Source organism: Polypterus senegalus, chromosome 12 (assembly GCF_016835505.1).
Source record: "Polypterus senegalus isolate Bchr_013 chromosome 12, ASM1683550v1, whole genome shotgun sequence".
Classification (NCBI taxonomy): domain Eukaryota; kingdom Metazoa; phylum Chordata; class Cladistia; order Polypteriformes; family Polypteridae; genus Polypterus; species Polypterus senegalus.
In genome coordinates this window covers 12,170,768-12,188,227 of record NC_053165.1, presented here as the reverse complement: position 1 = coordinate 12,188,227, position 17,460 = coordinate 12,170,768, and the positions used below count along the sequence as shown (strand labels likewise).

The following is a 17,460-nucleotide window of genomic DNA, read 5'->3' as shown; positions in this document are numbered from 1 at the left end:
TTCTGAACAAGACAAGTTGTTCCTGATTGACGAAGCTGTCGGGTTTCTGGTGTCCTCGCTTTACCGCCTCTAGCGTCTCAGTGAACATCTCTGGCTTTTGACCATCTCGGAAAGTAGGAGCTGTCAACGGCGCCCAGGGCTCGGGCTGAGTGAGCCATTAACTGCTTCAAGAATTTACAAGTGCGTTCAGAGGAAGAAACCCCTGCATTTATTGGTGATTAGTGGCCAGCGACAGGGAGCACGAGTGTCCTAATTGCTGCTTTAACAGAGGAGAATTTGTCTGAGAAAAATCAATGTTGGGGAATATGCAGTAAATTGTAGAAGGTGAGCATGGCTGCTTGATGTCTCTGTGTGACAGGCATCTCTGCTGCACCTGCGCTTAGTTTTTCAACCCCAACAAAATCACACTAATAAGCAGGCACAGAGAAGACTGTAATCTGATGGGTGTAATTATAATCCATTTGTGCAGTGAAGCATTGAAACAGAAAGACACCACTGATTGCGATCCTGCCGGCTTGCTACGGCTCACTTATAACACGAGCACCCTCATCTTTCACCCAGCATCCCCCACATCAAAACAGCGAAGCTGCCCCATGACAAGGAACTCCTGGGACTGCTGGGATTTGCAGTCCATTTAAGTAACAGGGCTGCAGCGTCGTCTGCAGTTCTCCGCAACAGGCCTCAATACTGACAAAATAATTTCTTATTTACTTATTGGTGACAAACCCGCGAATAGGGGGATCCATGAATCGCAAACCCGCGGATTGCAAGGGCCAACCTGGAATAGAATGGGATGCACCTGAGGCCAGATTTCACGTGTCATGGCAACATGTCTGAATACTTGTGTCGGTGGAATATCTCGGTTTTAATTTTTAGTATATTTTGAAAAATTCCTTAATTCCTGTTTTCACTTTTTTGTTCTGGGGTATTCAGTGTTGCTTAATGCTGGGGTTTGGGGGCATTTAGCACAAGGCTGCAACACCACAAAATGTGATAGAAGTGTCTGAAGGTGCCTACCTCTGCCTAATGACGCACATATCACATCTGGTGACATATCACCCCCTGGTGGTCTAACACATATTGTTCCAGCCCAGTTAAAAGTAAGCATTGCAGAGCCGCTATTCAGCTTGCCGTTACCTCCGCACGTTCCACCTCTGTTTTCAGATATCCGCAGGGTTGTAAAAACGGCAGGAAAAGCCTCAGTGTTTCCGAGAAATGGGACAAGCAGCATTTTTATTTTCCTACCTATGAGATGCTAACATTTCTAAGAATAGATCATTTTTTCATCAGGGGACAGGTCTCAGGAGGCCGATTCCTTGTGGCTTTTTGAATCTTCTGAAAAGTATAAATCCGTTGTCTTTTGGTAGACAGAATGCTTGGGGAAGCCCTTGGAAGTAAACGAAAGTAGGGTGAAGAGCAGAGCGGCCTATGAAATGCCCGTAAGGTGAGGTGACATTAAGTCATCGCTGTGACTCTGGTTAAAAGACTTGGTGGGGATACCTTTGGGGCGACGACCCACGTTGCTATTGGAGATTTGGTTGAAGTCACTTGAAAGATTAAAAAAAATATTTATATACAAACGAAGCACAGGCTGCTTAAGTGAGTCTCTCCAAATCGCACGATACGTTGGAGTCACGAACAGAACCCGCATCTTGTCGTCCCCTACACCGCGCTGCCCTTGAAATGTTTTCAAAGGGAACGATTTGCAGTGATTAAAGGCCTATTACTACTAACCATGCAGGCCATTTCTCTTGTTATGGTTGTCTTCATATGTAGGACAGCGTTAACGCCCACCCCACAAACCTTCGTTTTTCTAAGTAAAGCCTAAACTCCTTATGGCCCCGAAGGAATTCCTCCCACTCACCTGTCCACCTAATCTGATAAAATGAGCCGGGAAGAAAGGAAGACCATCAGAGCGTGCGCCTAATTGGTTTTCTATTGCGTTGCCCACATGAGAAATGTTTCTTTGAAACATACAGTAGCTGGTGCAAATTTAAATTCCTTTCCTCATCTGATAGAGAATGCCATCCCCAGTCTGCCCAGTGAGAAACAGCGGCCGCCACTGTCACTGTGTACTCTGATTTAACAAATGGCTTGCTCAGGATTGGGTTTCTGGCATAAACAAACCTAAAAGACCACCTGGGGTCCTGTGGCAAATGGGAAGCTCCCCACTCACACAGAGAAGACAGACTGGGTAAACCCCAAAATAGGTAGAACACTTAGGGTCCAAAAATTCTAGAAACATGGCTTCCATTGGGGTCTTTTATTGGTAGATTTATGGCCGGGAGTAAGAAAACTAGTCAGTAATAATGCAGTCATAGAAGATGTCGCATCTGTACTAGCGGAAATGTTTGTTTCCTAAAGCCGGCACCCCTACTACTACAGGATTCGACGCGACTTCTCGTTGTGTATGAGAGTATCAAATCGTGCAACGAAGAATGGCAGGGAGAAACTCGCGTTTAAGTTCTCCCGTGGATAAGTCGAGGTTGATCTTACCGTATAATTTCCCATATTTTATAATGTCAGTCGTATAAGTCGAATGTGGAAAACTCGTGCTATTGGTCCAAGTGATTACGATATGCTAACGCTCACCTGAGAGAGTAACCACGGCACACACGGCCAATATGTATTGTGCCAACGTGACTACACGGTAATACCCAAACTATTCCGAAGCGATGTTTGCACGGTTTTGTGTTTTGTTTTTTTTTGTATCTCACACCCTGATACACCTTTATCGTAAGAGCATCCCTTATCTACGATGGAGCGTTCAATCAGAAGGAAATATGAAGCTGGAGTTGAAGTGGCGAAAGAAATTGATAACTGCGCTTCTGCAACAAAATTTGATATGCAAGATTGGAGGAGGCGAGAAGATGTAAAAAAAAAATTTGTATTCTTGAACGGGCGTATAAGTTGAGGTCTGATTGATTTTTTTTTTTTTATGATCGACTTATACGCGAGTATATACGGTAATTACTCAATGCCTTCATGGCATTCCATCACATATCCAAGTCACCCGTTGTGCTGCAAACGTATCTTGAGATCACTTCAGCTTGACAGCCAATCATTATAAACGTCCTTAGTTAGCCGAGAGCTCAACCGGTTTAGGTAATCTCGACCCATCAATGAACCGACTTCTGTTCTTTCTCCATTTACGTGGTCCGCAACGCTCACTTGCCTTCGTTTCTTGTTCTTCAGTTTTTACCGTATAAGCACACGTCCAAGAGTCCGGCGACCGGCTAGGATGAAGTCAAAGCTGGAGCTCTGTGTCCTCTACCCCCAATCTTTGACAAAAGTTCAACATCCGCCCTGAAAGAGTTAAAGGTGGGCCTATGTGCTCCACGGAAAGGTCTGCCTGTCATTTAGGCCAGCGTGGAAAGGAGCTATAAAACCCAACGACACCGTTGACGGGATTCACATAGCATTTGTTGTTTTTTTTTTTTTTTCTCCCCTACTGAATATTGATGGGCTGCCTTAAACTAACGTCGGACACCTTCACTCTTAATTATTCCCTGGAGTGGTATCCGCTTGAAAAGTAGCGGATCGATAAAGTTGTAATTATTTTATTCCTACGGGAGAGTAGAAGCAGAGCGAAAGAGAGAGGGAGAGAGTGCGGAGTTGGGTCACGCAGGCCGAGGCTTTCTAGTGAAAGTAAACCTTTACAAAGTTTGTCGGCAACCTCAAGTAAATAATAAAAGCTGCGGTCAAATTCACCAGCAGAGAGACGAAAAAAAAGCGTAGGATGGAATGATGAGACAAGTCAATCTTGCTCAATGTTTGTGAGTCATGGACGCAATCCAGTGACCTGAGGCGAAGACTGGACTCCTTCACGTGTTTCTCTTTGGAGAATCCTTGGGTTCCTCTGGTTTGATTTTGTGTTGCTCATGGAGGCCCGAATGAGGCACATTGTGAGGGAGCGTCAGTTACGGCACTACGGCCATGTGGTGCGATTTCCCTGAGGGTGGTCCGGCTCACAGGATCTTGGCAGGATTCAGGCTGGATCAGGCCAAGAGGATGCCAATGTGACACCTGGCTGCGGCAGATAGATGGGTGCGACTGAACCGCGTATCTGCCTAGGGGGGTTGCCAACCAGGATCCCGAGCTGTTTCATTGTGTGGTGGGTGTGGCAATGCGCTGTACCAGTGCACGCTACCCAGCTTGACCTGACCTGACCTGAATGATGACATCGCCCATAACTCAACTTGGCCACTCATACAGGCGATGAAGACGGGAGAGAGGGAATCGTTAGAACATAACAAATTTGACAAGTGAGGGGAGACAATTCGGTTCATCAAGCCCCTTTGTTTAGCTCATAGCTAAGCCCCGTCTAGTGAATTGTTCCTGCCTTGCATCCTATGCTTGTTGAGTTAGGCTGCAGCTTCCTGCAACCCACCTCAGGACTAAGCAAGCTTAACAAATGGTGTGGTGTGGTAATAATATGTTTCTCGACACTGCTACAATGACCACTATGACTTCATCGACTTGCTCAGAACCTCCCAGCAACTGTCCAGCTCGAGGACCAATAAGGCCTTTACAAACCCTTCATCACCCTGCAGCGCATCCAAATGAAAGCGATAAAGAGTTAAATTAGTTTTGTTTTGAAAAGAGGGGGGGAAAAAAAAAAAAGAACCCGTAGATTTTTCACAGGAAGAGCTAAACAGAATCTCTCACCTTTGAAGTCACAGAAGCAAATGAATCACACTTTCGAAGTCTTCTGAAGGCCTAATTTGCATATTATAATAACATAGCATTCTCAGTCCTGCTAATCTAATTCAAGGAAATGATGATGATGATGATGGAGGAGGTGGGTGGGTGGGATTCGGTAGCAGTGCCCAGAAACGGTGGACACAAGGCTGGAACCAACCCTGGGTGGTCCTCAGTCTATTGCAGAGCCCACTGACATATGCACCAGCATGGAGCTAATTAGGAGCCAATTAACGTAACACACGAGGGAAACTCGGGAATGTGCAAACTCCACAAAGGCAGCGAGTGGCTTCATGCTGCAATACGTTACTAAGGTTATTTTTATTACTTGGCAATGTCAATTTATTTATATAGCACATTTAAAACAACATAGGAATGCTGTGGCCAAAGTGCTTTACAATAATAGAATAAAAGAAAACATACAAATAACCTTAAATAGAAGGTGGCACGGTGGCACAGTGGGTAGCACTTATATCCCGGTTTACATCCCAGGTCCTCCCTGTGTGGAGTTTGCATGTTCTCCCCGCGTCTGCGTGGATTTCCTCCCACAGTCCAAAGACATGCAGGTAATCCTAAATTGTCCCTAGTGTGTGTGTGCCCAGCGGTGGACTGGCGCCCTGCCCAGGGTTTGTTTCCTGCCCTGCGCCCTGTGTTGGCTGGGATTGGCTCCAGCAGACCCCCATGAGCCTGTAGTTAGGATATAGCGGGTTGGATAATGGATGGATGGATAAATAGAAATAAAATATATGAACATAAATAAAATAAATAATAAATAGAAGTGATGTTATATAATCACAATGAGGAAACCATCAGTATTACTGTAGGTCATGGAAGCACGTGAATAGAAATGAGTCTTTAATCTCGTTTTGAATTGTCGTCGACTCCTTTATGTGACGCGGTAAAGAGCTCCACAGGTGAGGCTGACAAAGTCCTGTCTGTCCCCTTTAGTTTGACACTCGGTATGAGGGACAACAAGAGACCGCTGACCAGAAGATCTAAGCACTCTAGATGGCTGCTGTACAGCACACAATTCAGATAAACAGGCAGGAGCGAGCCCATGTAAAGATTTAAAAATCAAGAATTTAAAATCAATTCGAAAACTGAACAGCCAGTGTAAAGAAACTAATATTGGAGGAACAGAATCAGACTTTCTTGCCCCAACCAGGAAGCGAGTGGCAGCATTTTGGACCAACTGTAACCTGCGTATCAGCGATTTGCTAATTACTGCGAGCTGCAGTAATCAAGGCGAGAAAGAGATAAAAGCAGGAGTAGCTTTCTCAAGATCCCTAGAAGATAAAAAAGGCCTGATCTTACCTAATACACGAACTCTTGACTACAGAATGTACTTGTTTCTCAAAAGAGAGAGGTTACTGTCAAAGATAACACCAAGACTGCGGACTTGAGGTTTACAAAAGACCGAGAAAGAGCCGAGAAGTCCAAGACCAATTTGGGCTTTAGCTGATGGACCCACTTATGAGCACCTCCATTTTATTTTGATTCAGATCAAGAAAATGATTAGCCATCCAGATCTTAGTTCAGAAAGTCAGTTGTGCAGTTGATTTATTGCAGACAGGAATATAAACCTGAGTATCATCAGCATAGCAGTGAAAAGAAATGTTAAATTCCCTAAAAATAGCTCCAATATTGTGAAGGTATATAGAGAATAAGAAAGGACCCAAAATGGATCTAAGCGTTTGTTACACTACCAGAGAGAATTCTTGAAATACGTCAGGTTTACAAAGTTAGTGCAGCACATGGCAGGGTGAAGTTCTGAGTAGTCAATTTGCATACAATTTCACCAAAAAATCGTTTTTCAGGCAATTTCACAGCTGCAAAAGCAAAACTCACTGAAGAGGTTTTTTTGGGGGGGATTTACGGGGTTTATTTTTACTTTCTCGTATACAGAGGAGGGCGTACGTTTTTTAAAAATGTGATATGCTGCATATTTTCTTTATGAAGATGCACTAAAACAGTGTTTCTCGAGCTTTTTTCCCCACTTAAGTGTCTTCTGAGGGTCCCCCTTTCAAATCGAATAGATAGTTAGAGCTTTATGGTCCCCCTTGGTGAATATGAGCACAGTTGTCCCAGTTGGACTGAAGGGTCCCTCCTTGGTAAATCGAGCACAGTTGTCAGAGAGGTGTCCCTTTGGTGAATCAAGCAAGATCGTTGGAGCGGCGGCCCACCTCACAACCCACCGCCAATAAAACAGTGCGCTAAAACACGCTGTTATACACGGAAAACGCAGAACTCTGCTATAACCCCCTTCTTGAGCCATTATCTTATCCTAGTATGCTTCTTTATTTAAAACTGAATGACAGGCAGACGCATGTGGAATTAATGCCTGAAAACGTATCCAAATAGGAACCATCTGGGTGAATGGCGTGGATTTTGTTGGAAGCGAAGCACAATTTAATTTTTGCAGATTCAACTTATGTGGATCGTTTGACTCATCATTAGTCACGACTCTTGCGGACTGTGCATTTGAGTAGCGTTGTAAAAAAAAAGTTTTGTAAAAGACGTGTAACGCGGTCCCTAGAATATATCTGCACTCACAGTGAAGGGTCAATTGAAAGATGGGCATTTCGTTTTTTTTTTTTTTTTGCCCAGATATGGACATTTCAAAAACCTCCAAGAGCTCACATTCACTGTTTTAGATCCCCACCCAAAAAGGATAGGGGGTCAACTTACCTGGTGTGGGTGAATGTGCCCCATGGCGCTACAGCTGGGCACCTATAATATCCATTCAGGCAATGTCCAACCTCATATGTCCTATAATAGAGTTCAGAAATCCCAATTGGTGAACGTGATGTAGCGGACGCAACAGGTTCCCGCACGCAACACGTGTATCTCATGTCTCTTGTATACAAAGCCATTGTGGTGGCAGTCCTGCGTCGTACTTTCTATCATTTTATTACAACGGGATCTTTCCCTACTTACAACTAAAGTTTACCGCATAACCATTGTGATGGACAACACACGTATGTAGACGTCCCGGTCAGGATGGAGCATGGTTCTTTAAGTGGACAGAAGGCCAGCCCTATGCCACCACAAGAAATAGGGCAAAAATTGTCTTATCTCGAACAGAACACAGGACTGAAGATGCCAATGCCAGAGAGGGTACACTGGTGTCCCAGCTGGGTTGGACTCAGGGACAATATCCAGTTGGGAGGATGACTCAGCAGGACTATGGGCTCCCCCAACAGAATAGATGACAGCTTCCTTGGGCAGTTGTACCTCTGCAGATACCCACAAGGTACACTGGATATTGTAGGCCTGAAGAAGAGCCTTGATGGTTGAAGTAGGAGCTGCCAGGGGCTTCTACAAGGATTCCTCATCCCTGCTTTATGGGACTTCCATTTGATCCAGAAGTGCTTCCGTCAGGCCATGCTCTAGAAGTACCAGAAGTAATCCCAGGTCTGTGATTTTTAATAAATTTGCAAAAATCTCAACTAAACTTTTTTCACGTTGTCATTATGGGGTGTTGTGTGTAGAATTCTGAGGAAAAAAAATTAATCGAATCCATTTTGGAATAAGGCTGTAACATAACAAAATGTAGAAAAAGTGATGCGCTGTGAATACTTTCCGGATACACTGTATATGACCTACACAGAGTTTTATTAAACTTGAAAGTAAAGAATCTAAAACAAACACTCCTTTTTTATGCAAAAAGTAACGGCCACTCGTTATAATTATAAAATACAATCCTCTTGGGCAAATTAAAGCAGATCTACTACCATTACTACTACTACTACTACTACTACTACTACTACTACTACTACTACTACTACTACTACTACTACTACTACTACATCTACTCCAAATCAACAGTACCAGGCTGTATAGTGAATATAAATGTTCATTTTTATTTGACCCTCACAGACCCCTGAAACCCATCCATGGACCCCCATGTAGCTTTGCTAAGTGCATAAAGTCCTGCTTCTCAAAACGCATCATGGATGTTACTGTAAGCAGCGCATACCTGTATTAATGATCTCCGCAGGGTCATTCCCACCATTTCACGTCACTTCATGAGCCTGCCTAGACAGTCACAGATCTATAAAAACGGATGGCAGGGTTAAACTCTTGACGTCCTCCACCCAATGTCTGATGAAACGGGCACCTCTGTGCCCCAACATATAACCCAGGGAGGGCCTGGAACCATACGGACTCGACAGGAACGGGTTAAAGCTGCCCGGCAGGCTGCAGTACACTTCTGCTCCATTTTTCATTTGCTTTGATTGATTCTTTCATTTCAGTTGCTTCTTCTAATGTATTGCTTTACTCGGCACGCAATGAATCAGTGTCAGAGAGTTTTATAAATATTTACAAAAAAAATGCCTTCATTTTGGTACGATGCTATTTTAGCTGCAGAAAATGATAAACTGCACAATTGCGTGCTTCATAGGAGACGCTCGGACAAAATAATGCGCACTAATATTGGGTATCAGTAAAATCAGCTCTATCAGGAGTGCTGCAGTGGACACCCACAGAAGCCTGATGAGCTCTCATTTTCAATGATTTCGTTTCTTTAGTTTGCAATTACAGGAGAACTGGGAGCGATGATGACTGTGATTCCCCCGCCCCATATATAACAGTAGCTAATGGGGCTAAGCTTAAATCAAGTGCTGGTTAAAAAATCGATTTAAGAGAGGACAGTTCTGCTCAGTCCACCACCTCTACATCTGTAGTACCCATGGAATATGAACAGCTTACTAATAGGAAGGTGTTAGTGGACAAGAAGAGGGAGCGAAATGGCAGAAATTTGGTTGAATAACAGGCAAGGGGCAGACTACCTACAGCAACCCAAAAAAAGCCAAATATGCTAACAAAAAAAAAAGGACTGGCTCTAGGCATAGGCTGAGTAGGGGTATCATGCCATGGGGTGCCAAAGTCCCTCCCTGAGCCCTGCTCTGTTCTCAAGACGTGCGTTGATTAACCCCAAACTTGTCGATTTCATAGGTGATCTTGAGGGTTCCCCTCCCTTGCTCATCGATTTTTATATGCGATCGTGAGGGCGCCAATCTCAAATGGAGACTCTCGGCAATTTCATACTCAATTGCAAAGGCGCCGAGTCTTCCACCCCAACAACTGTCACACACGTGCGAATAGGAGACAATTACAGGGCCTGAATAGTTGTAATTCCACGCCTAACCAGGGGGCAGCGAGGTGCACCGATTACCTCTCTCAATCCCTTACAGATCCTTCCTGGGAAATCTTATCTCGTTCTGGTGTTTCCGATGATGTCATTTCCGGTTCCGGTGGAGCTGATGATGTCACTTCCGGGCCCGCCCCGATGACGTCCCATCCTCCACTTGGCTTTAAAGCTGCCCTCTTAAGGCAGTAGTTCAGTTCCGTTGTGGACTCTGATCTAGAAACATCTCTTCTGCACTTTTTCAACAATATACAGGTGGCTGCCCCAAACCTTCGTGACGTCTGAGAGTGTTCATTGTCTGTATATGTTTATGCAATGGCAGAGGTGTCAATCCCAAACAGAAACTCCACCCCCCAGTACTCGTTGGTCGATTTTATATCATATGCCATCAGGAGGGCTCCAGTCTTCAAGGGGGAATCCCTTCCCCTCTGCTCATCCCCTGCGCACCTTTTTGAGTGCTATGGTGTTGAGTTGTTCTTTACAGACTTTTAGAGTTAAAAGGCTCTGTAATCTTTACCAGGATGTGAACACACAGTCCACAAAACATTATGGACTCGAGCAGTTCTGACATGGCTAGAATGACAGAATCCTACGATGATAATTATTTTACCTTGCCTCCTGGTGTAAATCTAATCAAGTCTGAATAGAGATTTAGTTATTTTTTAAAATTTTTGACAGTTATTATTTTGGTTCTTAAATTTTTACAGGTGGTTTTTATGGGTGCACATTAGTAGCCATGAGAGTTTGACATCAACGCACCGCCTCAGTATGGACAAACTCCCATCCGAACTTCGGATCAACCTCAGAAACAACCATGAGAGTATTGTGAAGGCCCACGGGGCAGCAGTAATGACACAAACATCAACTTGAGGATATCAAAACTAGGGGTTTAGTTCAAATCAACAAAACAGCACGCCTAAACCTTCATGTTGTTTTTGGCCACGGGAAACACCTCATGAACGTCTTAACCAGTCTAGCCCTTCTTCACCCCTCGCTCCTTCAGAAGATACAGCATCTTTCCTTCCTTGACCCGTCTCCTATTTAACCGCCACACCCAGACTCCGCCCACCTCCCTTCGTCTTCCTCAAGGTTCTCCGAATAGCTCTTCCTTAGCTTGAACATCTCGCAATTCTCAGTCTTGTTCCTGGACCCATCTACCCTCCTCAGCAGCCAATCGGCTGCTACAGTAGTAAGTTGGAGCAATTTACAAAAAAGCCTGATAAATGATAAAAATCCATTTGGCTCCAACTCATTTTGGGTTTTTATTAGGAATTCTGAATAGCGTTTTGGCTTCGGTAGTTAGGCTTTTGTGATTAACGTGTACCTGCCTCCTCGACATCTCGTTCGGTTTATCGTAAAAACAAACTTCTCTTTTATCTGTGCTGCTAAAACTACTGAGGTTAGATTCCTTAATTGATTCCTCACCTTGGAAAAGTTAAGCGAGTAAGTAAACCAGAAATGACAATTTCTAGATAGTGTAATGGACGGCACGCAGATACTGGCTTCCCTGGTTGGGATTGAATAAGGACCCTTACCTGGCCGGGAGTCCAGTACAATGGAAGGACAGGGAGAGATGAGCACTGATAAATGTTTTCTCCCCCAATACACTAGGTGGCAGCCTCCTAGGGTTAGGAGCCCCACGTGATGGGCATGCTGGGACCTGTAGTCCCATAAGGCAGCCTGGTTGGGTTCTGTGGGGGCCACGAGCGAGAGCTGATGGGATCCACAATCTGTACTTTTTTGGACTTCTGATTGACCCAGAAGTACTTCCTTCGGGCTGTATTCTAGAACCGGAAGTACTCCCGGGTCCAAGATAAAAGAGGCTGCTCAACCTCATCCAGGCGAGATGGAGTCAGGTGGACGAAGGACAAACTCACCTGGAGGAGTGGAAGGAGAGAGGAAAAAGAAGGAGAAGAATTGTGTTGGTTTACGTCGCGTTTGAAGCCTTTGTATAAGGCATTTGCTGGGCATGAACCTTTTATTTATACTGGAACTGGTGTCTGAGGTTTGGGGTGCTGCAACGCCCCCGAGTGGTCACACTAGGCTAAAGTTTAAATCACCTAGAGAGAATATTTACGTTTATATCTCTTTTACTTTCAGTCCTATCATAATAAGAAGATGACGGAACCTGTAAAACAAATTATGACACAATTTTAACTGAAGAGGGTCCATTGTGATTTGTAAGTTTTCGACCACAAAGCTTCTGGGGAATCGGCTTAAGGACAAAGAAAAGTGGGACTGGCTGTCATATTGTTATCTTATCCAAGTGGTGTTTTAAAGAGACCCACGATTCCCCAGTGATTCCCATTGCCTGATGATGTGCATCTTCAGTCAATCCAAACCCAACTCCCATGCTCTCTGGTAGATCTTTCTTTACGATTCCACTTCCTGACATACAGGTGATCCATGTTGTTCTTCTTTTTCAGGTTTGTTCTTGAAGCTTAAATCAGTGAAGAGAAGCTCCCAGCAGACGTGACAGGCTCCATGAGACACTACTAAACCACTTCCGATCATTGCTATCCAATCATCTTGGCTTATTGAACTTTGCAAACCTCCCTCCAGTTGACTGGGATTTTTGGGACTACGGCATGGCGGGGGAGAGGTTATCCTTGGTAATTTGCCGGCTGCTTCTAGGATTACTATTTGCGTCGCTCACCGTTTCCTCCGTGCCAAACAGCGAGTGCCCCCAGTTGTGCGTTTGTGAAATCAGGCCTTGGTTTACTCCACAGTCAACCTACAGGGAGGCCACAACCGTGGACTGCAATGACTTGCGCCTTACCCGAATCCCCAGTAACCTTTCGAGTGACACCCAGGTTCTTTTGCTGCAAAGCAATTACATTGCAAAGACCACAGATGAGCTGGAGCAGCTGTTTAATTTAACCGAGCTGGATTTATCTCAGAACAACTTCAGCAACATAAAGGACGTTGGCTTGACCAACCTCTCCCAGCTTACGACTTTGCACCTAGAGGAGAACCAGATCAAGGAAATGCCTGATCTTTGCTTGCAGGATCTGACAAACCTTCAGGAGCTCTATATCAACCACAACCAAATCAGCTCCATCTCTAGTAATGCTTTCTCTGGATTGCGAAACCTTTTGAGGCTTCATCTCAACTCTAACAAGTTGAAAATCATCGACAGTCGCTGGTTTGAATCCACTCCCAATCTGGAGATCCTCATGATTGGGGAGAATCCGGTAATTGGAATATTGGACATGAACTTCAAGCCACTAGCCAATCTAAGGAGCTTAGTTCTGGCAGGAATGGATCTAACTGACATTCCAGGAAGTGCCCTAGTTGGTCTGGATAACCTGGAAAGCCTTTCCTTTTATGACAACAAACTAGTAAAGGTCCCCCAGCATGCTTTGCAAAATGTTCCAAATTTGAAATTCCTGGACCTGAACAAAAATCCCATTCATAAAATCCAAGAAGGAGATTTCAGGAATATGCTTCACCTGAAGGAGCTTGGCATTAACAACATGGTGGAGCTGGTATCCATCGATCGATACGCCCTTGATAATCTCCCCGAGTTGACCAAATTGGAGGCCACCAACAACCCTAAACTGTCGTACGTAAACAGGCTGGCGTTTCGTGATGTTCCCTCGTTGGAGAGTCTCATGCTTAACAATAATGCACTAAATGCCCTTTACCAGAAGACAGTGGAATCCCTTCCAAATCTCCGCGAGGTCAGCATCCACAGTAACCCACTTCGATGTGACTGTGTCATACAGTGGATGAATTCAAACAGGACAAACATTCGGTTCATGGAACCACTATCCATGTTCTGTGCCATGCCCCCCGAATACAGGGGGCAAAATGTTAAAGAAGTTCTAATGCACGACTCGACCGAGCAGTGTCTTCCAATGATTTCTCATGATACTTTTCCTAATCATCTAAACTTGGACATAGGCATGACAGTCAGTCTGGATTGTCGTGCCATGGCTGAGCCAGAGCCAGAAATCTACTGGGTGACACCCCTGGGTAATAAAATAACGGTGGACACATTATCGAACAAATACCGGCTCAGCAGTGAAGGCACATTGGAAATCTCCCGCATTCAGGTAGAAGACTCTGGCCGGTACACCTGCGTAGCTCAAAACTCAGAAGGAGCAGATACCCGAGTGTCGACCATTCGCGTCAATGGCACCCTGGTTGATGGCACTCAGGTCATGAAAATCTACGTCAAACAGACCGAGTCCCATTCCATCCTAGTGTCCTGGAAGGTTAACTCCAATGTTATGACCTCCAATCTGAAGTGGTCATCTGCGACGATGAAGATCGATAATCCGCACATTACCTATACCGCCAGGGTGCCGGTGGATGTCCACGAGTACAATTTAACACACCTCCAGCCGTCTACCGAGTACGAAGTCTGCCTCACCGTGTCGAACATCCACCAGCAAACGCAGAAGTCCTGCGTGAATGTAACCACCAAGAACGCCGCCTTCGCCCTGGATATTTCAGATCAGGGAACGAGCACAGCTCTGGCGGCAGTCATGGGAACGATGTTCGCCATTATCAGCTTTGCTTCGTTTGCGGTCTACATCGCTAAAAGGCTCAAGAGGAAGAACTATCATCACTCGTTGAAGAAGTACATGCAGAAAACCTCCTCCATTCCCCTCAACGAGCTTTATCCACCGCTCATCAACCTGTGGGAAGGAGACAGCGAGAAGGACAAGGACGGATCCTCGGAGACCAAGCCCTCTCAGGTGGACACGACGAGAAGCTACTACATGTGGTGAACCTCGGAGGACTTTGTTTGCTCCCCATCCTCTCTCCTCCTTTTGGTCTCTCCCTCTCTCTGTCCTTCTCTTATTTTTCGCTTCTCGTTCCAGGAAGCACAGAGACACTCTTTTTGCTTTATTGTGCAAAAGTAAGAAGCTGACCGTTTTTGTTTTTTTCTTCTTCTTTTTTTGGTACTTTCAGCTTTGCTCGTCTGTGGCAGAGTGAAGCCAATGGGACGCACACTTCAGACGGTGGTTTTGTTTCAATTTTAGTATAGCGTATCGCCTTGACTTTTTTTTTTTTTTTCTTTTCTCAAAATGTTTAATTGGCAGCTCGACTTTAGCCTCTAAGAAATCTTAGCTGCGGCTCTTGTTCGTTTTTGTGATGCTGTCTCCAGGACTTGTCGGTGACTTTTGGGGGTCCGCTTAGCCTTCTGTGGAGCAGAGGATGGGATTTGGGGTGTTAATCCCGCCGCCCCGTTTTTTTGTTCTGCGCCGCCTCAAACTGAGACAGCAGTGCGCCTCTCCATTTAGTAAAACAGTTTAACTGTTGTGCACTGAAAATGATTTGTCTACTGACTGTAAAAGCTGACACGAGTGGATTAGACTCGGCATACTCTGTCTACTGAATAACGTTAGCTAATCGTACCGTAATGTTGTATCAACTATCATTTACAAAGTTTGTTGAGTTGAACAAAACTACTAATATTTTGGGTTTCTTTTTGTATTAGTTTGCAGGTACAAGTACTGTAAACAAGCAATAGAAGAGTGAATGTCTGCTAACTTTAGTTAGGAGGTAGAACCTTAGCCACACTTTTTTTTATACTTCTTATTTTTTAATTTGCTAGGATCTCTCGATGACCACTTAATCTTTTGCTGTGACTTAAACAAAAGAAACAAAAGATGTTGTATAATGAAGCCAAGACTAAAATAAATTACAATTTTGTTCCATTTTTTTTATATAAGAAGTTTGGATTCACTTCTTTTGTTTATCTGAATGCTTTCGAATATCCGCTCATGTTCAGCGTCCAGCGTCATGGAATATCCAACGTGAGACTAGTGTTGGATCGGCAATAAGATTTTTACTTTGCTAGCCATACCAGCTTTCTCACCTCAGTTACATTAAACAGGAGGTTTCGATGAGCGGGGCTTCTTAGGGTACCCCCGTTGGTGATCCAAGCCTTATGAAATGCATTGAAGAGTGAGGGGGGTTCCCACTTAGGGTTCCGACTCTGTGCTATAATGAATTAATGCTCCATTCGTTATATGACTGGCTCCTTTTATAAGACACCCAGAAGGACTCCAGGTGCCCGATGAGTTTCTTCCGGCAGCACTTCCAGGTTTTGTGGAGGTGCTGCCAAATTTTGCCCTGTAAAAATCCAGGCGCGCCCCCCCCTGGCAGTGGCCACAAGCCCCAGCAGGGTTGATCTTCCATGCTCACAACCTGTGGCCCTGCTGCAAGCCAAAAGGGGGCTGCCCTCTGTTGTTCCGGGGGAGAAACGGTTTTGAAAATACTCTCTCCCCTGGTCCTTCCATACTCGGGACGTCCCGGCTGGGTTAGGGTTCTGGCCATCCACCACAGCAGATACTTGACTGTCGCATGGAGTTTGTTTCACCCTTCGTTATTACAGCCATTCAATTGTTTCATTGAGAACCCCCTTAGTTTCTTTCAGCCCAAAACACAAAAATCTTGGGTTGTTGGTCTGCTTGGTTGTTTGATGCAAGAGCTTTCCTATTTGACGATTTTAAGCCACAGTCACTCAATCCTTTCTTTAAACAGGTTACCCCTCTTGGTGATTTCAGCACGTGGACACCAGGGGGCTTAGGGGCAGAGAGATAAGGGTGCATGATGGTGGTTGACTCAGTTGGGGTGGGGGGTTCCCCCCCTTGGTGATTTCAGCACGTGGACACCAGGGGGCTTAGGGGCAGAGAGATAAGGGTGCATGATGGTGGTTGACTCAGTTGGGGTGGGGGGGTTCCCCCCTTGGTGATTTCAGCACGTGGACACCAGGGGGCTTAGGGGCAGAGAGATAAGGGTGTATGATGGTGGTTGACTCAGTTGGGGTGGGGGGTTCCCCACCTTGGTGATTTCAGCCCGAAACACTGCCTAAAAAATTTATAGACAGTCATTTGGGTGTTGATGGTGTCACCCGGTGTGGTCCTCACTCCCCCCCCCCTTTAGTGATGTCACTGCTTATTCCTTTTAAAATTTTAAACACTTCAGGAATGTCACCTCTTAATCTCCACTTGCTTGAAGTGAAAAGGTTCATCTCCTTCAGTCTGTCCTTGAAGCTCAGACCTCTCTTTCTCAGAAGAAACCTAGAAATGCTGCCAAAAGAGGCTACTACAAAGGGGGTCTGTACTGAGGGCCTGAATCCTTCTTCAAATGAGAGATTTCAGTTTTGGATTTTTCAAACCTTTCTGAAGAAATTTTTGTCATTATGGGCAATTGAGTGTAGATCACTGGCACATGTATTCATTCAAAATGAAATCCACGACACCGTAAAGTGTGCCGAAACTGAAGAGGTCTAAAGACTTTCTTAATCCACTGGAAGATGGTCCAGCGAAATATTTGACAGGATACCAGAATGATTAAAGTGAAGAGCTCAGAATTTCTCATCTGCTTCAGGTTTCAAATCATTGTGATGGTATCCTTGGAAAGGGGGAGGAAGAAAAAAATCTGCGACATCAGAGTGACATGACATGGTGAAACACGTCATAAAACGCAATAAGGTCTGTTATTGGCAAGTATGGGGTTCTAATTAAGGAATAGGGTTGGAACAAAAACCTACAGCCACTGCGACCCTCCAGAACCAGCTCTGCAGACCCCTGAAACAGTGCCTTGAATATGTTGATTAGCTATCTATCTATTATAAGAATGAGAAA

General features: G+C 44.9%; 1 protein-coding gene across 2 annotated transcripts in view; it reads left to right on the top strand.

Moving 5' to 3' along the window:
* lrrn1 (leucine rich repeat neuronal 1) overlaps positions 1–17,460 on the top strand; it is a 66,350-nt gene that overhangs the window by 21,006 nt on the left and 27,884 nt on the right. The window contains exon 2 of one of the 2 annotated variants that reach the window (XM_039771707.1): positions 12,280–15,534. The exons of the other annotated variant lie outside the window; for it this stretch is intronic. Coding sequence (XP_039627641.1) covers positions 12,442–14,592 — 2,151 coding nt within the window. The 5' untranslated portion in view covers positions 12,280–12,441 and the 3' untranslated portion in view covers positions 14,593–15,534. Of the gene's footprint in view, positions 1–12,279; positions 15,535–17,460 lie in introns of those variants that run through there. 2 annotated transcript variants of the gene reach the window in all.